Genomic DNA, 24,918 nt, shown 5'->3' on the forward strand with positions numbered 1-24,918 from the left:
CCTAAAAAAAAAAAAAAAAAAACGATATGACGAATGCATTCTGGCAAGACGAAACAAAAGATATGAACGTTCTTTTACTCTTTCGCCGATTTTTCGCCGTTCCTTTGCCGCTCTTTCGCCCCGTTTGCAGGTGCTGTGAAAATCCTATACAGTTGGTTTTAAACGATTTGGGTTTGGGACGAGACAAAAAGCTCGTATAGACATATTGTTCATATAAATAGACACGGGATTGATAAGAAAAAAGTGAATTCAAAATAAATGTCTAAAGCATTCTCTATAGGATTGGATGCACGTATAGATGAATCCCGTCTTTATCAAAATCTCATACTATATATATATATATATATATATATATATATATATATATATAGAACTATAGGTTAACTACAGGTATTTGGCTATTTAAACTACTTAAATACAGTAGTACAAGTTCAACGTTGAAAAACAAACGTTTCTGTGCTTGGTAACGTTGAAGAAATTTCTAAAACGCGAGCGATAGAATAGCTACAGGTTTTTATAAAGCTGAGTTTTGTAAAATATGTTAAATATTGTATATCGATTGCGTGTCGATGAAATAAATTTAGCTTAACAAGAAATTTTGGAAAATTTCTTATTGTAAATTTCTTGTAACAAATCGTGCTAGTCGTTAAATCTGCGGGATTAAATTGCCGAAGCACCTCTCAGAGCATCTTTCAATCTTTGCAAAGAAACTGTCGAGCGATATTTCGGTGAAACTCGTTCCGCTAATTGCGGAACAAAGACCGAGGCGAACGCGGAAGCAGCGCATCGAACAATTGCGGTCAACAGAGGGTTGAAAGGCTGTCAATCGTTCCTTCTTTGACTTCCTGGTTCAAGAAGAACCCCCGTAGCTCGGGTAGATTCGGCTAACCCCGCAATTCTGTCCCTCGCCACAAAACTAAAACTACGCAACCTGTCCAGCGTAGCGCAGTGGCAATAAACAATATGTATTCTTCGACTATCCAGGTAAGGCCAGGTAAACGAACCACGAAACTACCGGTGCACCTGAATTTCGTAACCGAGTCTAATTTAAAGGTGTCACCCTTCACGGAAGTTCGGTAGTGTGCACGCTTTAAAAACCTTCTTACGATTCCGACGTAACCCCGGTAACTCCGGCAACTGCATAGCTAGTTGGAAAATAGCTGTGTCAACGATGTAGCCGTAACCAAACAGCACAACGAAATGTTCGACAACTTCCAACCAACTGTACATACTAAATTACTTGTCTTAATATAGCTGTTTTATAAGCGCTACTAAATTGCTCTATGACCAAGGAAATATTTTCGAGCATAAATGGGGAAAGCGTCGAGGTACGACGCTTAACACTTTACTTTTCTAATGATGATTGTAACAACGGCAAGTCAGAAGGCGAGAAAAGTCTGGAACTTTGTTACGAGTCTTTAGACTAGACCTTGGGCTATATATATATATAAAGACAAAAGATCACATGATTTTACTTTTTAACGTACAACGTGTGTTATATTTATTATTTACGGTACACGCGTGCTTTCAGCGCCGTGATAGATGCCGCGGAACGATTCGTGGGGTGCGAGTATCGAATGCGAAGGAAAAAGAGGAAAAAGAGGAAAAGAGGAAAAAGGGGCAAAGGAGAAAGAAGAGGAAAAAGAGGAGAAAAGGAGAAAAAAGAGGAAAAAGAGAAGGAAGATGGGCAAGAGGGACGCGCGTATCGTTCGTGGAGACCGAAGATCGCGGAGATTCTTTGATCTTGCTTCCACCTTCCGGTTGGTGGTAAGTGGCAAGTGGCAACCGTGTCAGAGCTCGTCACACTCCGTAGACCGGCCTAACCGGACCAACTCGACGATTCGCCTAAACATAGCAGCGAATCCCCTTCGCTTTTACTTTGCCGCGAAACACGCTGAAAAGCGCGAGCCGCTCGAACCATTTTTCTCATCTGAAACAGCCAACAGAACGTGTACGCGCGCCTCGCACGCTAAACCCCACTGTCCACGAAGCGTCGCTTCGTAGTAGCGTAAGCGTTCTCTATTAGCAAAATTGGGCAAGTTTTATTCGAATAACGAATAAACTCGCGAATAAGAAATAGCGACTTTATTAGACGAAAAATTATTCGTTAGTCGCAAATAAATCGTCTTTCGATTTCAGCACTAACTGCAAATAAAATGGCAAAACGGCAAACTAAATAGTTGCACAGCCAGTCAGGCGCCGACTCGAAGCCAAAACGCCCCCGTGGCACTCTGTTTCCCGGCGTGATACGATTGACGATCTGCAAGCGACCGCTTTGTCTTTGTATTTAATTAAACGTTCTAACGATGATTTCCATGCATTGCTACTACTCTTTACTCTCTACTCTCTACTCTCTACGTACAATATTCGAAAACATATTCGAACAAGTCTCTATCCGTTATTCTCGAACAACTTCGTTTATCCGCAATTTTTATTCCAGCAATAATTTATTCGCAATGTTATTCGATTCTGTCTACAAAGCGTACAGTAAAATATTTTGCATTTTGCCTCGTTATTACCTATTGCCTATTATTAAATATAACTGCACGTCTCGATACTGGCAATGTTAACGCCTGTCGTCATGACTCACGACGAAAACGCGTAGCGACGAAAATGGTTCGCCACTGTTTCGTGGACAATTGCACTTTACTTTATAACGCCCGCTGCATGGAAACCTACTGTTGGCATCGACGCGTCTAATACCTGTCTATGAAGCGACGACGTTTCGTCGTTAACAAACGTTCGTTAACAGAAGATGCCTATGATATTGCAGAGCACTGTGATACCATTCGTTACTACGTATAAACATTTCCATGTAAATTTGCACGTTTTACGTTTTTAAATTTACGAAAATAATAAAAGTAAACAACGGTTTTTAAATATTTGCGGTAAGTGCAAATAACTATTGTACATTGCGTTAATAAGACTCGAACATCTGATATTGATACTTATAATCATCCTAATTCTACACCTTGGTTCGTTGTTTTGCTTTCTCTTTCGGGAGTGGCATGCTCTAGTTCGCCTGGCCACGAAATCGTCCATCCGTCAATACGGTACGTCCTCCAGCTCTTATTGCTCGACTTCAATTTTATTTCACGTGATTCAAGCGCAAAGTATACTGAACCAAATCGGTGACAAGTCAAGCGGATCGTTAAATGAATCAAACCGAACATATCGAAAACAATAATTATATTTTGTATACCTATCACAGTGATTATATCAAATTACAAGTAATTATATCAAGTTACATAAATTGTAGAAATATTTACTATCACATGTATAAATTGTTATAAATACACAGTGGAAAAACCTTGTATATATCGTATAACCATTTCAAAAATATTATATCATTTATTCCAAAAATAACGTTTCATTTTTCTGCTGAGTGCAGATCTCATCGATAAATAAATAATTTTTCCTTTACACCTTACATGTTAACGAGCACGTGCTACATAAAAAAAAATCTCCCTATAATATACAGTGAAACTAATAATAATATACAATTAAACTATGCCCCGCGAATTATTAGAAATAAATCTATATCAAATATCCTTATTATAAATTCCTTCAACACTGTCATGGCGATCTATTTTGTGCAAACGAGTTTGTAATATGAATCTTAATAAGAAAAAAAAAAAAAAAAAAAGAAAAAAATAGAAGAGAATTCACTACTTTCACATTCAGGTACATTACACGGTCTTCGATTGAGCGAGTATCTAACTCGCACCCACTCCACGTTTAAACATTCTAGGGAGGTTCAACGAATCGTAATTATTCAATCTCAACGACGAAACGATTTCCCACCTATATAAGTAAAAGTTACCGTTTTAGCATTAAGCAATTTAAGAATAATATTTCTTAATTTCTGCAAGCAAAGACGCTTCGGTCGATTCGTTTATTTCTACGAATCTTTTATTTGCCCTGCTAAAGTAATAAATATCACCAGTGTAAATATCAAACCACAAAGCATGAATGTGCAAATCATGCCTCTCAAGCCGTTTCTTTAAAAACCCATAAGAAGCTATGTTTTGTAACTGCTGTAGAGTATTTATCTGAAATTAAAATACACGTATTTCTTTAAAATAGACTTCAATTTAAATTTATTAATTACAGAGATGATCGTAACCGACTATATATATATACTTTATTATAGTATAACCAAATTGGACCAAACAACTTGCGTTTCTTTTCTTTCTATCTTTCTTTCTTCTTCTTCTTCTTCTTCTTCTTCTCTTTCTTTTTTTTTTTAAGTTAAGGGAATTAATAAAAATATATTAATATATATATATATATACAGGGTGGTTGGTAACTGGTGGTACAAGCGGAAAGAGGGTGATTTTACGCGAAAAAAGAAGTCGAAAATATAGAATAAAAATTTTTCGTTTGAGGCTTTGTTTTCGAAAAAATCGACTTTGAATTTTCGCTCGGTACGCGTGCGGTACGTTATAACGGATCTCACTGTAGATCGCTCGAAGATGGTATCCCACTGAGGGTAGCCATCCACATGCTATATTGCTACATCACTAAGCTATAATATTTTACCAAATGTCCTACTGGACAAATTGTAAAATGTAAATAAATAAATAATAAAAAAAAACTGTAGATCGTTGTCTCGATGGAAAAATTAGAAAAAAAAAAATTAAAAAGAAAATTTTTATTCTATATTTTCGACTTCTTTTTTCGCGTAGAATCACCCCCTTTCCGCTTGTACCACCAGTTACCAACCACCCTGTATATACACTGAAAATTTTATCCGATTTATTCTGTTTTAAAAGGTGTTTGGCCAATTATGCGATAATAAATGCATCTATACTAACTTGAGATAACTTATCCTCTATAGCAAATTTATTGTCTGAGTCGATATAGGCCACAAACTTCCGTAAAGGCGTTTCAGCTTGAAATAATATCGGCTCGTGGAAGCCAGCAACTTCAAGCTGTTGAAATTTCGCTAAACTGTTGCTAGCGTGTGCACACAACCATGCTCTTAACGGTGATATCCTTCTGTTCACCTAAGAGGTAACAATTATTATAGATTAAATAAATATGTGTAAAAATAGTAAAACTAACAAAGTACACACTTTCGATGCGAATTCTTCGTCCCGCAAAGCATACAGCAAATTCATAGCTTTGCAATCGCTATGGCCACAAACTATAATGTGTTTTATATTGTTTACTACACAACCAAGTTCTAAGGCCGCTGGCTCACACATTGTTAACTCGTCTACGAAATGCTGAGAATGAGGAATAAGATTACCGGCATTTCTTACTGAAAAAACATAAAATTTGACAAAACTTTAAATTCTTCAAAAACTTAAAAAAAAAAAAAAAATTTGTCAAATATTTGTTCTTTGGAATATTTCACACCATGTTTCTTCAGCAAAATCAACGACACATTCAAAGAAAAAATATCTTTCAAATTAATACATTAAAAACATTAGAAACGTTACAGTAATGTTCCATTGTATTAAACTGCAAAGTGAAATTGTCCGGAAAAAAAAAAGAAGCAACAAGTTTCATATTCGAGAAGATCAATGTCATGATAAGGTCTCGTACCGACAAACATGTCCCCAACGTTTGTTTCCGTAAATCTAGTTGGAATCATCCGGGAGTCCATGCAAGTAAAGAATACTGCCTTTGGCTGTGTAAGATAAGTAACGACAAAAATCAGTCATGCCAATAAATGTTAATATCCCACCTTACATTAGTTATGTAATTTATGCAGTATATTATTTATAATACTTTTTATACTTTCATATTCTAATAGCTTTTTTACACGTTAAATTATATACACATACGTACATACATATCTTACGTATATGTATATAGTTTTCATGCATAGCAACAGTTTGAGAAAGAATAAATGCAATAAACACTTAAAACAACAATAAAGCATATTAATAACAACGCGGATTTTAATATTTGATTTAATAACTTCAACTTTCAAATATTTCAATCTATTATTAAATTAATCTTTATAGGTCGCGTTATATCAAAGTAATGTCTGACACATGCTTACACAGATAAAATTTTATCCACATGCATGTATGTATGATTCCTATGGATGATTCTTTAGTTCAAGGACATATGAAAACAAACTTGTTCTTTTCCAAATCTAATAAAAACATATATGAAATAAATACATATTTTACTTAAATTTGATTATACTTTCTCAACATGTATACCTTTTATCACGAATATCAAAAATAATTACCACCGTCTTTCGCAATTTAAATATTAATATCAGACGAAACGTGAAACGTCATAAAAAGAGAAATATGTCCACAAGTTATCAACAGTGACTTAGAGAAAAAAAATTGTAACGTACTTCGGGATGATCTCGAACTCTTTGAAACTGTTTCACCATTTCTTCCCTATGGCAATTCCTATATTTCGTAATTCCTTTGATTATTCTATCCATGGTGGATACAATACACACTTTGTCACGTTCTATCAACCTAAAATGGTGACAACACACGATTTCGCCATAGCCGAGCAGAAGGCGGCAATTTTAAATGTATCACACAACTAAAAAATGAGTATAAAGATTAGTTCAAAGATTACTTAACTTATTCTACTTTTCATTTAAATACGACATTAAATTTAGATTCAATTCGATGACTTTATTTATTCGCATAATTAAAAAATACAGTCTAGTGATACACGTGAAAGCATAAGCTTTTATTATTCCATGTTCCTTTTATTACTTCTTCATAAATACAGCTGTAAATAAATTCATACATGTTTAATATTTGTTCTTCTTTCCGTATGTCAAAAGGTACCAATCAAAATTTTATACAAAATATAACGTATAATTTAACATTATCGTTATCTAAATCGAAAGATACAATTACGGTTAGCTTGATTGTTGCAATAGCACGGTTTATATAATAAGTATATATGTACACTATTATATCAAGTAAATATAATTTAAGAAAATATATATATCTTTGTAACAGGCCAGAGAGAATAATTGCTATACAGAAATAAAATACATAACATCATAGAACCAGGAAAAAGCTTAACCCAGAAAACCATGTATTATCTCTAAGAGCCAAGACAGTATTTACTATAAGCGAACAACGATATATATGTCCACTTAACATGATACTAATAGCGTACAATTTCATACTAACAAGTATAATATATATATATATATATATATATATATATATATATATATATATATATATTTTGTATATATATATGTTGTATTCATTTATTAACACGTACATGCGTAGCAAAATTTTTAAATATTCTTTCAAATTTTGTATAGAATAAACTAAAAATTCTGAAATACAATATAATTCTTTGAAAATGACAGTATTAATAATAGTTTTGTCACAAATTACATATTGAAATTATTCATTCATTAGCAAAATTATCGATTTACTTTAATTAATAAAAGAGGAAAGTTCTCATGCACCTTCATTGTGATGATTCTCTTTTAAAGTGACTCTTAGATTCAATAGCGATTAACAGCCTGGACCCGGGTGACAACGCGCCTGGGTCGAGCTGATTTCTATCTACTTAATGCCGAGCTCTGACTAGCACGCTCTAATTTCTCAAAATGTTTTCGTGCATTACGAATATTGATTAATGTTGCTGCTGATGCTGAAACAGTAGGAATAATTATTTCAGTATTTATTAAAAAACGAATTAAGATACTAAATACTTACGGATAGCAGGATCCGACATAATAACCATTACATATGTATTTGATGTAAACACATCAATAAAAGCTGCAAAATTTGTATTTCTAACTTCCATACTTTGAAATTGTGCCGCTAGTTTGCTAAAAATATGTAATTTATAAATATATGTTCAAACTAGCTTATATATATACTTTTTATAAGCAAGTTACCTGCAACTAAGTTTGAACTGTTTTATTATATTAGAAACTTTTTCAAATCGATGTATATCTCTATGATGTTGCCTTTGACAATAACTAATTACTAAAAATGTTGCCCTTTCAAATAAGAGTACTTCATCGGCATCAATAATATTTGTAAATTGTTTCAAACTCTGTTCAAGCTCTTTCACATTTGGAATCAACATATATACGATCGAAGACCATGCCCTAAACATAATAGCTTGCATGGAATTATAAAATAAAGATTGAAATCATTGTACAGTTACAAAGATATACCTATATAATGTTTCATCCCATATGCTAGTTCTAAAACAAGTACATTCGAGTGGCAAACTAAGTCTTTTCAGATCTTCTTCTCTTTCTCTAAATATCAAATCTCGCTGATCCTCTTGTACTAAATCCATCTTATGTACTAAACAGAATATCTTTGCTTCTGGACTATTTTGTAATATTGCTTCTAAGCAACTTTGATAATAATGCATGTCTTTATCTAATTCTCTGGATTCTACGTCGAAAACATAGATCAAAACCTCCACGTTCCTAAATATATTGTCACGTTGCGATGCAAAATAATTTTCCATGAATGCTTCTTGACCACCGCAATCCCAAAGATTTAACACCAAATTACCAAGGAATCGAACATGACTATGTTCTACATCAACTATTAAACATACCAGTAAATTAATAAATAATGCATAAGGTACAAATATTTGATAAAACTGGTATAAGCCAACTATTACACACTTGTTGCTCCCAAACGACGTGTATCACGAGCAATATAATTGGCAAAAATTATGCTGCGCATACTAGTCTTTCCTGAACCGCTCTTACCCATCAACAGAACCTAAAAAATATAGAATATTCATTATATGTAAAACTTACACACACGCGCGCGCACGCACGAACATCTATTAATAAACGGTACAAATTAATTTAAACGGTTATGATTTTAGATAAGTACAAAATTTGAATACCTTCTTCTTCATCTTGAATTGATAATGTTATATCTAAGAATTAGTTAAAAATCGTATGCGACAGTTGATCAATTGTTGTGTCCTGCAACAAATTATTGAATAGTATGATACAGTTACACAGTTAAACAGTTTCCATTACACTTATGACAGGAGTACATTCCGAACATACGTCAAATACGTGGTCAGATGTTAAATTCATAGGTTATTTCACACTGTTCGATGAATCACATAGTACAACTCTATAACCTATAATAAACGCACACCAATTTTCTTGTCAGTTAACAAATGGCATTAAATATCATTTACAGATACTTCATAATATCAAAAACATGGGTTGTTCAGAATGAAAATAACGATCTCCTTAATAGTAAACAGTCTTATGTTATGAATTATAATAATTGTGATTACTCTCTACCTTCTTCCAATGTGATTAACTTTTAAGCTAAGTATGTAGCTAACTTCACACATGTTGTCATTATTCACGTATCATTGAAAGATAAGATAATTGAGCCAACTGTACTTAATAAAATGTATGACAAACAATGTATTTATCATTAATGCATATTAATACCTTTAATATTATCAAGTATTACTTAATATTTCTGTAACATTTCGCAAATTTAACCAATCTTTATCTTTTCTAAGTTTCTAAATTATTTTAATGTTACGTGTATATATATACACACGCGCGCACACACACACACAAATAAATAAATTCTAAATTTTTAAGCTTTTAGACTATGCAGCACTGGAAAGCACTTATATCGAATAGAAATGTAATTAATCTAACATTATACACTTCTGAAACTATTATTTTCTTTAATATAATTGCGGTAAAAAATCATTTATAAAAGAATTGATATCATTTTACTTATATTAATATACATTATAAATACAACTTAATCATGCGGAAGGCTTATAACCATACTAAATGATGATTCTATGCATAAATACAGAATGATAATTCTTATAAATATGAATATGTCAAACGATAAAAATCTGCAAGATTAAAATGTCATAGTATTATGTATTCAAAGTATCAAGAATAACAGAGAAAATAATAAAAAGTACTTTTAAGAGAATTTTGATTTTCAAACAAGCATTTTATATTACAAAACAAAACTTACATATGATAAATTTACATATGATAGAGCAATGTTCTTACAAATGTTTTGGAATGTAAAACATGTAAGAACTTCCTCAAATATGTCATAATATGATTTTTTATATATTTGTTCCTTCTTTTCTTAAGTTACAAAAATATATTACATAGACAGGTATAATATAATCAAAGGATTCATTTCTGGACACACGTTAACAAACTACCTGTAATGGATAACGATAAATATTTATATTTGCCAAAAAAAGAAAAAAAATCAGTTAATTTTATTATGGACTTAGAAATATACAAGTTATTAAGATGCAATTTCATACATATTAATAATGCTTATGATATCTGAACATTATATTCTTTATATAGTCTTTGTTATGCATATAATTATAAATAGTCCTGTATATATATATGTATTTATTATTGTTATTATTATTATACTCCATGTCTTAAGAATTTAAGTTCATATTTTTTAAATTATTATTTACTTTATTTATAGTATATAGTTAACCCCCATATATGCTTCTTCCAGATAAGTAAGATACTCATTTGTCAGAAATATAAACCGAGATAATACATTTTTAACAAGCACACTTTTTAGTGACAAATATTTTGAAGAGATTTAAACATGTAATTATGATACATAAATTATAAAAATATATATTACATCTATTTTCGAAAGGTAAAGATTGAATAGTTTCGAATACGAATATAAAATTAATTTGTAAAAGCATATTTAATTCATTATGTACAAACTCTAGTATAAATAAAAATAAAAATATGAATAGGTACCTACACGAAAATAGCAAATATGCAGTTTTATAATTACTAAACTACGATTTATACACATACGAAATCTTAAGATATTTTAGCACACTCTCTTTGAACATACAAATTTCTAATTTATCTTTAAAAAGTATATAATAATCCACTGAAAGCTTTCATTTTAACGAGTAAAACCATATTGAAGTTTACAACAATATGTATTTGTTTCCATGTTGGCTAACCTGTAATTGATTCACTTGCAGTCTTACCACCGTTCCAACCTATATTGTTCTAAATTTCTTTTTAAATCATATACATATACATATATGTGTGTGTGTATATATATATATATATATATATATATACACAGGCACCCGCACGCACGCATATATACATATATGTACATATACGGACTTACTCGTGTTAACCGACAATAGGTTGCGGGTGAAAGTAAGTATATGCGTGTACATACTAAGTACTAACGATCAAACCTTGTAAGTGTATGAACAGAGGAATACATGGTGAAAAGGAGAGAGAAAGAAGCAAATGAAAAAGTGGAAAAGAGGGAAAGAAAGGGAAAGGAAAGGAGGGAGGTACAGAAAGAGAGGGAGTGAACGGTGTTCCAGTAGTAGAGGCGCTGTACAGTGGTAGAGGACTGTGGCAGCGGTGGTGATTCAGACTTCTTATCAACCTTGAAAAAAGTGTGGAGAAGAACAGGAAGAGATTCGTCGTCATTGGGCGTCGATTATACGTACGAAATGAGATACCATTGATAAGACTCAGAGCGCCGCGTGGTTCCGCCTCCGCCGTGCCCAAACACGGCACATCACGGACGTGTGGATAAAGCGGCGCCATATATACACGATATACAATCGTATTTTTTCTTTCGCGAGTGCGAGACGACAGAAAAAGGGAGGAGTGAAAACACTCCGAGAACGAAAGAGCAATCGCGACACTAAAGAACATCCCAGACACGGAGAACGGTGGAAAGTGAGAACAAGAGAAGGAGGGAGGGAGAGAGAGAGAGAGAGAGAGAGACAGAGGAAGAGGGAGGGCGAGAGGGAGAGAGAACTAGAGATCCGTGGATGCGGCGCGGTGTCTGCTCCCGTGCGTGCGTGAATCACGCTTTGGAGGTGCCTGTCTATCCCTCGTCTTCGAGCACACCCTATACTCACGACATTGACCCGTTCGAAGACGCCGCTATTCTTCAAAATCGAACACCTTTCACAAGTACCCGAAACTGTCACTCACGAGGAGAGGCATTTTTCTTTCGTTTTGTCTCCTGTTCTTTACCGGTCACCAAGACTATATCCATATCTGTGATATAGAACCGGTAATTTCAAACATCATTTCGATAACGTTTGCTAAATTCAAGAAAGCAAATTCTTTTATCTATAACGAAAGTGAATGGATCTTCAAGTCTCATGTTTTCAACAAACAACTTGGTGTTTTTGTCAACATAAAGAATTCTCTGTATACTGTGATTCAAACCTTTAGTCTTTTAGGATTTATATAACGTAAGAACGACTAGGATCTCTGAGGCAGGGGCTAATAGTATTAAACAAATCTTTGAACAAAATTATAGAAACGCAGCAACGTAAGGTAGATTGGCAACAAAGGGACAAAAGTAGAAACAACATGTCAGATGAAGAAGACAAACCCCCTGCACCTCCTGTACGACTTACATCAAATAGGTAACTATATATTCTATGCTATATTATTATGTTGTTATAATTTACTAGTACCGAAAAATTTCTCAATGAAAGAATATATCATTTAATATTAGATATTTTAATATATATTCAGTAACAGATATGTCTAATGTTTCATTCTCTAGTTCTATACATTTCTATGTAATATAATAGATGTAATATCAGAACACTGTTCTGTAACACTAAAAGCTGATAAGTTTGTTACACATTACATTTTTATTATTTTCTTTACAATAAGTAAATGTCTACATCTTCCAAAAATAGGATAACAGACACTAATCTAGTGGTTGCTAAAAATAAAATCCTACAGTTCAGACACGATGACATTCTGATGTGGGAGACCATCCTTTTAAGTCTTTATATGCAGTCTTACTAACAAACGTGTGTGTGTGTGTATATATATATATATATATATATATGTATTATACATGTGAAACATATAATTTTTATATTAATTTTGTACATATTTTGAATGTATTAGACATAAAAGCTATTATAACGAATGTAAAAGTTAGTTATATATTTGTATGTTCTATAAATAATAGCTTACTACTTAAATATATAAATAATAAAATATATACTAAAGTATCCAATATAACATTTAATCTACAAATTCCATTTATGTATAATTTATGTATATAGAAATGAATGTATAACTGTAAGATTATTTTGTCTCATTTGATATCACTAGTTAGATAATGATAGATTAAACATGTTTCAGAGGTGAATCAACACCTAATTTACCAGTGGATATGCGTCCACTACCTAAGGAACCTGATTCTGATGAACGTAAGAAGAAAACATTGAAAAGCAAAATGAAGGTAAAAGAAAATAAGGATAAACCCAACATCAGTTATCCCACCAACTTTGAACATACTGTACATGTTGGATTTGACGCTGTTACTGGTGAATTTACGGTAAGTCAATTCACTATTTGCAATTTTTTACTATTGTTCAAGATGCACTCGCTTTCCGCTTTGCTACTATACGATGGTACGGAGTATCCAAATAGACATTACATAGTAATTCTTTATTGCATTACATTACTGGTTACATAAATTCTCCAAGATCCCTTCTGACAATGCAAGAAAAAAAGAACTAATTCTTAGATATGAAACATCTCTGATTGAATTTTTATTTGTTGTTTTCACCAATGGAACATTATTAAATTGATATTTATTAATAGGTAATATTTAGCAATCGCTTTGCAATTTTCATTGGCTTATTCATGTATTAATATATTGCATAATAAATGATAATAAAAATATGTGGAAATAAAGTAAGTTACAGTACTACAACCCGGATAGAATTTAATTTACTTTATAGTGCAATTTTTATTATATTTCAATAAATTAAAATTGTGCGTACGTGCGTGCGTGCGTGTATGTATGTGTGCGTGTGCGAGTGTGTTTGTGATAAATGAATATATATATATGTATGTGAAGAATAATTCATTTGTGAAACGTGTGTCATCGTAAGAGCAACTAGTAATGTATTATTAAATATTAATGCAAACAATTTTCTTTGTCTAAAAAGTATATCTCAAATGGATCTTTCGTACCGAAAAAAAAAAAAATAAATTTTCATCACTTGTTCACATGTGTATGGACATTGTGGAAAAGTAATTTGGTAATTTGTCTGATGCTTCTTATACCTATTATTTTTTCACATGAAAAACTAACTAGACACGTATTTCTTTCAAGCTGCCATTAAAAGTAAGTAATTTAAAATGACCACAAAAGTAGTTTGTTTATAATCCTTCTTATTATACATACACTTAATTTAACTGTTTGTTTTTGTTGCAATTAACAGGATTAAGTTGTTATATTTTATTTCAAAATTTAGAGTTTATCATAGATTAGAAGCATATAGCTGCTTTAGTAGATTTATAGATGCTTTAGTCAACGTTGCATTTAATATTATTGCTTTCTTGCAGAATGAATTTTAACATTGGTTTGAGTGCTTACAATCTTACTATTTATTCAACAACTGTAACAATTGGAGTCTTAAATATTTTATATTTGCACGGTGTTCTCTTAGTTTTCAGAACTTTGAGAATTATACTTTTGTAAATATTATATCCTAACCTATCAGTTACATCTTCTTTAAAGTTTTGTACATGTAAGACTATTAATGATTACTTTGAAATATAACTTTTGTTCTTAGGGGATGCCAGAAGCATGGGCAAGGTTGCTTATGTCTAGTAATATTAGTAAACAAGAACAGAAGAAAAATCCACAGGCTGTATTGGATGTTCTGAATTGGTATGACAGTAGCAGTAAAGAAACAAAAGGTTCCAAATACATGACAACTACAAAAATGGTTGGGGTGGTTGGTAAGTTAATAACATTTACATAAAGATTAATATATAATGTTCTTATTATCATATGCCAGTTATATATACATTAACGAATGAAGCACAGGAAATTTTATGTGCAGCTCCTATTGAGAGAGCCAGTAGTCCTAGAAGCATGGTGGGTATAGGTGTTGGGACAGGAGGAGGAGGAGGAAATATTCGTGGTCAAGCAATGTCACAAGCTTCTGGAAGTTCTCATTCTCAACATTCGCTCAGCAGGTAAGCCTCATATGCTTCCAAATCTCTTTCTCTTCCTATTTTTGTACTTATTCTGTATATAAAATTATAGAGTAAGCAGCAGTAGTCCAAGTAGTACACCAACGGATGCTTGCGCGACTAGTTCCGAACAGGAAGATGAACCGCCACCACCACCGATTTCTGCTAGGCCCGAACGTACGAAATCGATCGTAAGTAATAACTGTCTGCAAATTGTCAAAAATTAGAATTATTTTTCTATATTTGAGTGTTGTAAGTACTAAACTAAAAAATTAAATACTTTGCAATAGTATACAAAGCCAATAGAAGAAGAACCACCGCCTCCATTAACTACCACGTTAGGATCACCCCAACGAAACGGAACGCCGCAACAGCCACATCAATCACAACTGGATAGAAATAAAAATCAAGCGACTCCTACATCAACGACAACCGATCAAACAAGACCAGCGCAAAGTGATAAAGCTAGAAAGAAAAAAATGTCAGATGATGAAATATTAGAAAAATTAAGAACAATTGTAAGTGTAGGTGACCCAAATAGGAAATATACGAAAATGGAAAAAATAGGACAGGGGTAAGTTATATAATATAAAATAATATAAAATGTAAATATTCTCTTATGGAATTTTTTTGCATTTTTATATATTTTTAATGTTATCTTCCAGTGCTTCGGGAACGGTGTACACAGCAATTGAAACATCAACAGGTATGGAAGTTGCAATAAAACAAATGAATCTTTCACAACAACCAAAGAAGGAGTTAATAATAAATGAAATATTGGTTATGCGGGAGAATAAGCACCCAAATGTTGTAAATTACTTGGATAGTTACCTCGTAGGAGAAGAATTATGGGTAGTTATGGAATATCTGCCTGGTGGTAGTTTGACAGATGTTGTAACTGAGACTTGTATGGATGAGGGTCAAATAGCAGCAGTGTGTAGAGAGGTCCTACAAGCTTTGGAGTTCCTTCATTGTAATCAAGTTATACACAGGGATATTAAGTCTGATAATATCCTGCTTGGACTAGACGGTGGAGTAAAATTAACAGATTTTGGATTTTGTGCACAAATTTCACCAGAGCAAAGCAAACGAACTACAATGGTTGGTACACCATATTGGATGGCGCCAGAAGTAGTTACAAGAAAACAGTATGGTCCAAAGGTGAATGAAAAGAATGATACTCTACAACTATTACATTGCAATGTCTATATAGTAATTACTATATAACTATTGTACTATAATATTTATAAATTATTTAAATCTTATAGGTTGATATCTGGTCGTTGGGTATAATGGCTATTGAAATGATAGAAGGAGAACCACCATATTTAAATGAAAATCCATTAAGAGCATTATATTTGATCGCAACAAATGGTAAACCTGAAATCAAAGAAAAGGATAAACTGTCAGGAATTTTTCAAGACTTTTTGGATCAGTGTTTGGAGGTCGAAGTGGAGAAACGATCAGCGGCTTCAGAATTACTCAAGGTAATTCTAACAATATTTTATACTAACCTAAAGTACAATTAATATATGTTTTATATTTAAATTTACGTAAATGGAATAAACTTTTAATAAAATTTGTACTTTTATGGCAAATTGCAGCATCCTTTTCTGAAATTAGCAAGGCCACTTGCTTCCCTAACACCTTTAATAATGGCAGCAAAGGAAGCTGCTAAAGGTAATTAGAAGAGTGGTATTATGATATGATCATAAAAATATAATTTTGCAGAAAAATAATGAATCACCCTCCCAAAATGGAACGGCACAATAATTCAATAATATATAATAAATAATGAATAAACATATATAAATAAATAAATAAATATATATATGTATGTATGTATGTATGTATGTATGTATGTACGTATATAAATATATATGTATATATATATATATATTTATAAACATATATACATATATATGTATATATATATATATATATATATATATATATATATATATAGGTCATAGATAGATAGATAGAACTTATCCGATACCTTGAAAAGTATCGAGAAATGGTTTCAAAGTTTTTAAATTGCTCGATTCTCGCATGTTGCGAGGAAATCAAGTTAAATCAGAAGAACTGTGAACGATCTGACGGCAGAAATCTTGTATTCCTCGATGGGTATATATTAGTTACTAAGAGTTCAACATTTTATTTAAATAGTCTTCAAAGTAAAAGATAAACTGTACGAGTGGGTTGTTGCCTGAAGAGCTCTTGTACTAATACCGAACTGTCATCGAGGATTCTCAAGCGACTGTCAGTTATTTTCTAAAAATATAAAGCTAGTATTACTGACTCTAAAATTGAAGATCAGAGTTAGCTACAAACATACATTATTTATAGCAAAAACCTTATTAGATAATACCACAAAACAAATGTGAACAAGTACATAGGACCTATTCTAATATATTATTATGGTTTAACAAAAAAAAAAATCGTAGAAGAAGAAAATTGATCTTCGTGTCAGACTTATATTTTTTGAATGAAGATATGGAGAGCAGAGCAATATGTTTTCAGTCTTTGGTCTGTCAGTATGACGTAGATGTATAAGCGATAGCCTAACTTGTTTTAAACGTTCTCAAGAATCACGTTCTTGTCAATTGGATGTTAGTAAACTTCATTATGTTATTATATTAAACTGAAGTTTTAATGAATCTTTTAAGTATTTGGACACTGCAACTTTCGCATTATTATGTTAATTTGTATATAGTATAGGCAATTAATTTCATACATAATGAAATTTATGATGAATTTCATACACGCGATTCTTATTTAAAGCTGTTCATTTATAGTTGTAGGATAAAATATAAGTACTTTTTCTCATTTGCATCGCTGACGGGACACGTTAAAATATCGACCCTGTTGCTAAAGTATATTATGATGTGAGAACATCTTTCTATAGACGAATGTCTAGTTACGTGTGTTCTTCGATACAGGTCAAACATAAGTTGTCTTTAACGTGTCTTATTAAGAAGTGAACGGATGATGGACGAAATTTTAAAACAAGGTTCAGATATAGGAACATTTTGTGACACTATAAAGTGCCTGTCTTGTCATGTTTAGAGACGTGAAAAACTCGCGCTAGATTCCTTATGATCTTGAACCATCAACAGAATAATTTCATATTTTGTTTAATACAGATACAGATTGAGAAAAAATATATAAATTTATGTTGACGATGATTATATAAGACAAGGTTTCTACGTATGGTTGTACTACATTAAACGTAATAATTAATGTCTTTCCTAATTATATTATATCTTAAACATACTATATTACTGAGAATGAAACCTTGGATACTTTTAGTTTAAGGAATACGAACTTTCGAATTTGTTACTTTTATTCTTTGCATCTTCGTTACGTATAGGAGTTTATCGTAAACTAAAGCTAAAGAACGCCACGTAAAATTATAATAGATATTGAAGAAATTAACATATTACATATGAAACAAAAAAAGAAAAAGAAAAAAAGGAAAAAAAAAGGAAAATGCATACGTTATTTGGTAATGAACAATCGTATATGTAATAATATATTCATTATTTACTGAGTTTATTACTTTCGTAATATTAAAAAGCCTGATTAGTTTTTTATAATAATCGATAATGTCTAATTATACTTGACAGACGAAGCAGCTCAGTTTGTATTGTGCGCTTACGCCTAAATTTGGAGTTGTATGCTGAAGGGTAAATCTACTTACCTGTAAAGAATCAGGGATTATAATATATAATCGCATGGAATTTGTTTCAGTATTCTGTAAGAACGAGCTCTTGCATTATTTTGTTTCAGCATCAACTTCAAATTTTCTAGGAATTGTAAGCAATTATAGGAGGTATAGAAAACGAAATAATTGTGCACGTCTAGTATTAATAAATATACATTTCTGTAAAAAAAAAAAAAGAAAAAAAGAAGAAAAGAAAATGAGATTCAGGGTCAAAATTGACGTTAACAACTCGATCAGAAATACTGAACGAGGTCCTGCATTTTCACAAATATCTTTAGAAAAAAGAAGTAACGTCCATTTTATGTCTATTATATTACTGCGACAGTTATTAAGCATATTTCAGCTACAAGTAGTAGCTATCTATAAGATTCATTTTTATTCGTAAATCGAGGCAAGTTAGATGCAAAATTTTACTTGTCCATATTTTGAAAAATTTGTATAGAAACGTATGCAAATAATAATTAGAAATATGAATATTTTGAATGAATCCTGTTGCTTATGTATAGAGAATAAACAAAAGTACAAAAGTTGTATTAATATGCCTTACTGTAATAAAAGTAAACATTATTTATAAAATTAGCAAGCAATCGTCATTATTTTAATATTGATGAACAATACAAAATTACGTATAAAACACATAATAAAAATGTGGACAAGTGTAAATGTTTTTGCATCTTCATCTTGATTACCGTTACAAGTGCATTTATGTATCCTCATAAGGAATGTATTATTGTCAGTTTAGAACTATGAAATAGGTTCCTATACACAAATCAAGTTAAGTACGTATATGCATGTTTTCAATACCTTTTTTTATGATGTTTTTGAAAATGCTTCGAGATCTCAATTATAAAATAAATCAGGCCTACTGATACTGAAGCCGCTAGTTCATTTATACATGTCACAGTAAACGTTTTGGCTTCAAATTTTTAATAAAATTTCCCACTTCAACTGTACCTCTATTTGTATAAAATTGGCTTTTATTATCTAATGAAAATATTTGGTAAAATTCTGGTTTCTCAGGAAAACTAATACTTAACAGTGTCGAATTTAAAAATGAAAGAAAGCAGCAAATGGATAATGAATTATTGTAAAAATTATGCCTAGAATTTGCGTATATATTGTACTGTAACATCTTTTAGTTTGTTTTGAAACGTTAAAATATAAGGAAACATTTTATAACAAAACGTCCTAGTTCTTTGAATGAAATCATCCTTCCTTCTATTTTATAATATTGAACGATAAAGTATTTCTTCTATAGATACAGTAAGAGTAGAGTAAATTTATGAAACTCAAATGTAGTTAGATTTTCTTTTTGGATATAAAAGACTGTGCACCACAAATAATTACAAAGTATAACAAACTTTTTATATTATTAGCATATATATTCAGACAAATAAATAGTACTTATTATTTACACGTTCTGTCCATGAAATGTGTAACATGAAAAAATAATAGAATGTTTTTATAAGTTAGTTGACAAGTGTTTTACATTAATTTTTTATATTTTATACACACTAAATGTATTATTTTACAGTCATTTAGAGTGTATGTACAGAATCGAATTTATTCTAAGATTATAATAATGCAGATATTCACTATTATTCACTAGTATCCCATTAATAGATTTGTCGCTATGGATGTACATCTGTGTATTATAATCTATGCTTTCTAATAAATGTTATTAATCTCAGAGTTTACGACGCATAGACAAGACATATATTCATAGCAACTATGGAATATGTATGCTAAGATTTAACATAAAAATATTTATTGTTTCTTAATAACATGATTGCTTTTGTCATTAAAGGAACTTTATAATTCCGAAGAGTAACAAAACAGTAACAGCAAATTACAAAATATCAAATAGAGTCACATTTTATTAAGAAATATAAATTCTTTCTGTCAATAAGATAAGTTAGATATTTTAAACATTTTCAAAAATTTTATTAAAAACTTATGCCCTCCTTAGTTTTATGATGTCATCTTTTTCTCTTCTCCCGCTGAATGAAAGTTTATGGATGCCGAGTTGATGCAAAATCGCTTCCTTGTAGGTTTTGGCCCGTCATTAAATACATGTCCCAAATGTGCACCACACTTTGAACAGGTCACCTCGGTCCGCACCATATCTGGGTTTGCGATCAGCAGTAGTAGATTTCCACCAACTGTACGTCAATTGTCGACGCAGTTTTCGTGTGTCAATGGTGAAAGTGAAGTGGTGGTAGCGGAGCAATAGGAAGACAAAGGAAATAGAATAATAGAGTGTGATTAAACGCAGACCAACACCTTTGTTTGTTCACTCTAAATATTTTCCAGTTATAGCAGCACCAAAAACAGTAAACTAATATTAATAAAAGCTATAGACTGATAGTAACGAAAATTAAAATCAATTACCTAAATAAGTATTCACAAGAAATAGAAGTTTTAAGTAAAAATAAAGATATATCTGTGATTATTAATTATATCCTTAAAATAATGCGTAAAGTAAGAAATAGCTACACATTCTAAGCAATACCCGTAATCTTGTCCCTTGCTTTACTCATCCATCGAAGCTCTGTCCAAATTTCCCTTTGATATCTAATTGTCTTGATATTGTATGACAAAATTAAAAGATATATTAAAATAGTTCAGAGCAATATTTGCCTCTTTAGTCAAATATTTTTATGGTACTATTTGAAAGAAACATTTTCATTTAATTAACATGATTTAAACATATTGCCAAACCTACTTTTATGAATAAATTACTACAATATTGTTATCTGTAAGTGGCATATAGAGTAACATTCAAATAACTAATCAAATATTCTAGTCACAACCTGGTTAATATTACATGTTATACATCATTATTTGCCAATGTATTTCTACATGTATAAGTAAGATTCAACGTAACTAGTACCAACAAACGTATGAATTATTTAGTAATCAATATAACAAAACGCATACTCTCTTCTAATGCAAACTTAAACTTGTAATTTTATTATTTAGTCTTCATATAAGCAAAGTATTTAATAATTATAATAATTTTATTAAAATCTTAATGTTACATAAAGCAAAGCTATATGTAAAGAATTATTACATGATTAAATACCAAAAAAAAAAAAAAAAAAAAAAAAAAAAGATTAATTCTATATTTTTCATATATACAGAAATAAGATATAGAAAGGATTATTTTTAATGGATAATTATGACCTTAGTTTGTACAATAGGCGATGTAAGTCTAACACAAATCACACTCTAAGCATTAACATGCGAGGTAAAGGATACAAGGAATATTGCCTCCCAAGTATTATAATTTTAATATAAATAAATTATACAAATAGTATAAATGTGTACAAGTCATTTTGTTCTTATACATTAAAAACATGTATATATCTGTGACAAAAATTGAATTATGTTGATAAACTTATCACGCATAAAGCATATAATATACTGTACCAATATATTTTACTAATTGATATTATAATACTTTGTGTATGTATGTCTGTACTATATGTAAAATATTGCAAAGACTTGACCAAATAAAATGATAAACAAATTACAGAAGACTTAGGAGACTACGAGACAGTAGCAGAACTAAAAGTTTAGGAAAGGTTTTGTGATAGAGTAATTGTAAGAAAAAATGAAGAATGTACAAGAATGGTAAACAGATAAAACTCTAATGTTTGTGATATGATATGATATTGTGTTATATCTCAATCTGTCATATAAGTCAAATTTGATAATAAGGAGTTTATCTATGTACCATTTAAATAGATATATGTAATTAATGTAAAATGATACGCATGATGAATACTATGTTATTGTATTAAGAATCCGAGCATAATTCTGAAAGTGTTGTCAGTAAATCAAAATTCATATATCCGCTTACCATGTGAAGTATCTTTGGTTAACTTGACTCGTCCCTGTTCCAATACTTCATTGAATGCAGGCCAACCACAACCACTATCGTACTTTGTGTCAGAAGAAAATAATTCTTGATCACAGATTATGCAGGTGTACGTGCCTTTCTCATAGAATTTATTGTAGCAACCAGAAAAAGGTCTGCATGGAGAAACAAAGAACAATTAGAAGCATGAAGATGCATGTACACTAGGAAGTTAATTGTGAGGACCTATACTTTATTTTTAAACCACTCGGTCATGACGCAAAGTCAAGCCAATACATGCTCTTGAAAAAGTTATTTTAGTCTCACATCACCTAAAAGTAAACCAGTTTCGATCGTACGACAATATTTTTGGAAAATTGTATCATGCGACTGTTGCAATTTACTTAAACCTAAGTGACTAAAGGTTCAATAATGCGACATTGTTAGTTGATAATTATACGTAACAAAAAATCGAACTCGTCGATTATAACATTAATCCTTGGGAAATTACAAGATGTATAAAACGTATATTATTAATAGGTTACACGTTGCAGGATTTAAAAGCATCGTTATTCAAGTTTGTATAAAAAAATTCAGAATTTTGTAAAATATTGTTTACATGTATAGACTCGTATGTAACGATATAGCGGCGTACATTTATATTTTACACGAAACTTTACTACAGCTACAACTAATTTTCTAATGAAATCGAGAAATAACATATACCGATATAAAGATCGACACGATTCAATTTTTAATTTCATAGCAAGTGAATTAAATTCCCGATATACGTACCTCTCTGTACCCTTTTCCTGCGTGACGTGCCACTGTAGCGGTGTCAAACGTTTTTTTAATTCTTCTTTATCGATTTCCACAGTCATTCTCCTAATTAACCTTTGGAACAAGTTAAGAAGCATGCAATAATAGCAACTTTAACAATAAAAAAAGAACGCAGTCTAGTTGCCGCGCTTTCCTCAGAACTTCGCAACTATACACCGAGAGAACAGAAGCGGCACTGCTGCCTGCTCCTTTGAAGCATGGACGATCAGATTTCGTGACCTTGAGTTAACCAATCAGCTTCTCTGGCAAATAGATTTGATAATCACGCTTTCGCAGTAACACGTGGCTTTTATAAAGAAAAGCTATATGATGTGACCAGGCCGTACGATTGTTTTTCATTATCACTGTTTAAATTATACATACAAAAAATGTAAAAAATATGTACGTATTCAGTGTGCGCTATATATATATATATATATAAAAGTTAATGAAATTTCAATTATTTACAATATACGAAATAAATTCCATACTTCACGTATAATATAAATGAAAATTATAATTTTCTATTAAAATTAGCTATTGTAATACATTGACAGTGAGAAATGCAACGCATATTTCATATTTGGAAAAAATACAAATCAGTCAGTTTTTATCCTTCACACAGTTTGCGATCGATACTATAATGTTTTGGAAAGAACAGGAAACATTCATATTCAGAATTAAGTAGCGTTATGAATTAATAACGTTCAAGTGTTTAAACATATGTAGTCACGAACAAAAGTGTTGGTACACTCTTGAAAACAGAATAACTTTTTTAAAATCAGGCCAAACGATTTGAATTTATTTAAAACAAATTAGGAGGATTAGTTTATTACATAATAAATTGCAGTTGATCGCAATCGCGAAAAAAACAGTAAAGGCTACACTTCTTACAACTTCTTCATCTGAGCCTGTAATACAAGTTTAAAAAGTACACTTCCTAAATTTATTAGTTATATACAGTCTGTACATGTATGTACTAATGTTGTACTAATGTACATATGTACATTACTCAGTTTCCATTAATTGTACTCTCTTCTTATTGTGGCCTACTTTATTTATTATCCGTTTTATTCACTATTTTATTATTTCAACTATTTATTTCAATATGGCATGACAAGGCATATAATATCTAATAACTTGATCGTAATTAAATTACAAAAAAAAAAAAAAAAAAAACAAATGTCGTGATCGCTATTCAAAAACGATAAAAATTATAATCTGCGAATGCCCTAAAGTAAGAACCAACATTGGATTCGTTGTAATATTTAATAACCTTTGTCAATAAACGCAATAAAAACAAAAATTAGTAACGCGTTGATCAACGGAACGCTTCCTCTGACTTCGTTGAACCCTCAGATCCAACTTAAAATCTGACTTTGTCGAAGATATTATTCTTTTTCCATCTTTTCGCTTTAGTTATTTAGTTGCTTATTCCTCCTTTGGAACTTTTCCTTTTCACTTTTCGCTTAAAGTACATACATATATGTAGCATGTCATTGATAC

At 31.2% G+C, this 24,918-nt stretch overlaps 4 protein-coding genes across 12 annotated transcripts; 1 reads left to right on the forward strand and 3 right to left on the reverse strand.

Annotated features, from left to right (window-relative positions):
- Positions 1-3,172: 3,172 nt before the first annotated feature.
- Positions 3,173-7,561, reverse strand: CAHbeta (carbonic anhydrase beta). Its single transcript, XM_033337823.2, has 6 exons — positions 7,424-7,561; positions 6,326-6,525; positions 5,554-5,638; positions 5,079-5,266; positions 4,818-5,009; positions 3,173-4,052 (listed from the first exon to the last, which is right to left on the reverse strand). Exons 2-6 carry the CDS (start codon positions 6,416-6,418, stop codon positions 3,843-3,845), a joined length of 768 nt encoding a protein of 255 aa, XP_033193714.1. The 5' UTR covers positions 6,419-6,525; positions 7,424-7,561; the 3' UTR covers positions 3,173-3,842.
- RagA-B (Ras-related GTP binding A/B) lies at positions 6,600-11,602 on the reverse strand. Of its 6 annotated transcripts, none has more exons than XR_004464443.2 (8): positions 9,014-9,324; positions 8,845-8,926; positions 8,615-8,714; positions 8,147-8,531; positions 7,862-8,077; positions 7,677-7,792; positions 7,424-7,611; positions 6,600-6,720 (listed from the first exon to the last, which is right to left on the reverse strand). XR_004464443.2 is itself a non-coding variant. In XM_033337819.2 (8 exons), exons 3-8 carry the CDS (start codon positions 8,854-8,856, stop codon positions 7,520-7,522), a joined length of 921 nt encoding a protein of 306 aa, XP_033193710.1. In that variant the 5' UTR covers positions 8,857-8,926; positions 9,014-9,090; positions 9,260-9,319; the 3' UTR covers positions 7,470-7,519. The 6 variants fall into 6 exon arrangements, 5 of the variants coding, with proteins under 5 accessions (XP_033193710.1, XP_033193712.1, XP_076474468.1 ...); XM_033337819.2 differs by lacking the exon at positions 6,600-6,720 and having other exon boundaries at positions 7,470-7,611; positions 9,014-9,090; positions 9,260-9,319; XM_033337821.2 differs by lacking the exons at positions 6,600-6,720; positions 9,014-9,324 and adding an exon at positions 11,476-11,602 and having other exon boundaries at positions 7,470-7,611.
- A 315-nt stretch (positions 11,603-11,917) lies between these two features.
- Pak (serine/threonine-protein kinase PAK 3-like protein) lies at positions 11,918-19,915 on the forward strand. Of its 3 annotated transcripts, none has more exons than XM_076618351.1 (10): positions 11,918-12,053; positions 12,226-12,414; positions 13,154-13,349; positions 14,599-14,767; positions 14,851-15,007; positions 15,078-15,195; positions 15,295-15,578; positions 15,670-16,165; positions 16,273-16,491; positions 16,609-19,915. In XM_076618351.1, the coding sequence occupies exons 2-10, from the start codon at positions 12,359-12,361 to the stop codon at positions 16,690-16,692; spliced, it is 1,779 nt and encodes a 592-aa protein (XP_076474466.1). In that variant the 5' UTR covers positions 11,918-12,053; positions 12,226-12,358; the 3' UTR covers positions 16,693-19,915. The 3 variants fall into 3 exon arrangements, with proteins under 3 accessions (XP_076474466.1, XP_076474467.1, XP_033193708.1); XM_076618352.1 differs by having other exon boundaries at positions 11,919-12,053; positions 12,306-12,414; XM_033337817.2 differs by having other exon boundaries at positions 12,047-12,414; positions 14,872-15,007.
- A 177-nt stretch (positions 19,916-20,092) lies between these two features.
- SelR (methionine sulfoxide reductase SelR) lies at positions 20,093-23,624 on the reverse strand. Of its 2 annotated transcripts, none has more exons than XM_033337824.2 (3): positions 23,389-23,624; positions 22,597-22,769; positions 20,093-20,893 (listed from the first exon to the last, which is right to left on the reverse strand). In XM_033337824.2, the coding sequence occupies exons 1-3, from the start codon at positions 23,508-23,510 to the stop codon at positions 20,703-20,705; spliced, it is 486 nt and encodes a 161-aa protein (XP_033193715.1). In that variant the 5' UTR covers positions 23,511-23,624; the 3' UTR covers positions 20,093-20,702. The 2 variants fall into 2 exon arrangements, with proteins under 2 accessions (XP_033193715.1, XP_033193716.1); XM_033337825.2 differs by having other exon boundaries at positions 20,093-20,857; positions 23,389-23,623.
- Positions 23,625-24,918: the final 1,294 nt, after the last annotated feature.

This window comes from Bombus vancouverensis, chromosome 5, assembly GCF_051014615.1.
Source record: "Bombus vancouverensis nearcticus chromosome 5, iyBomVanc1_principal, whole genome shotgun sequence".
Lineage (NCBI taxonomy): Eukaryota > Metazoa > Arthropoda > Insecta > Hymenoptera > Apidae > Bombus > Bombus vancouverensis.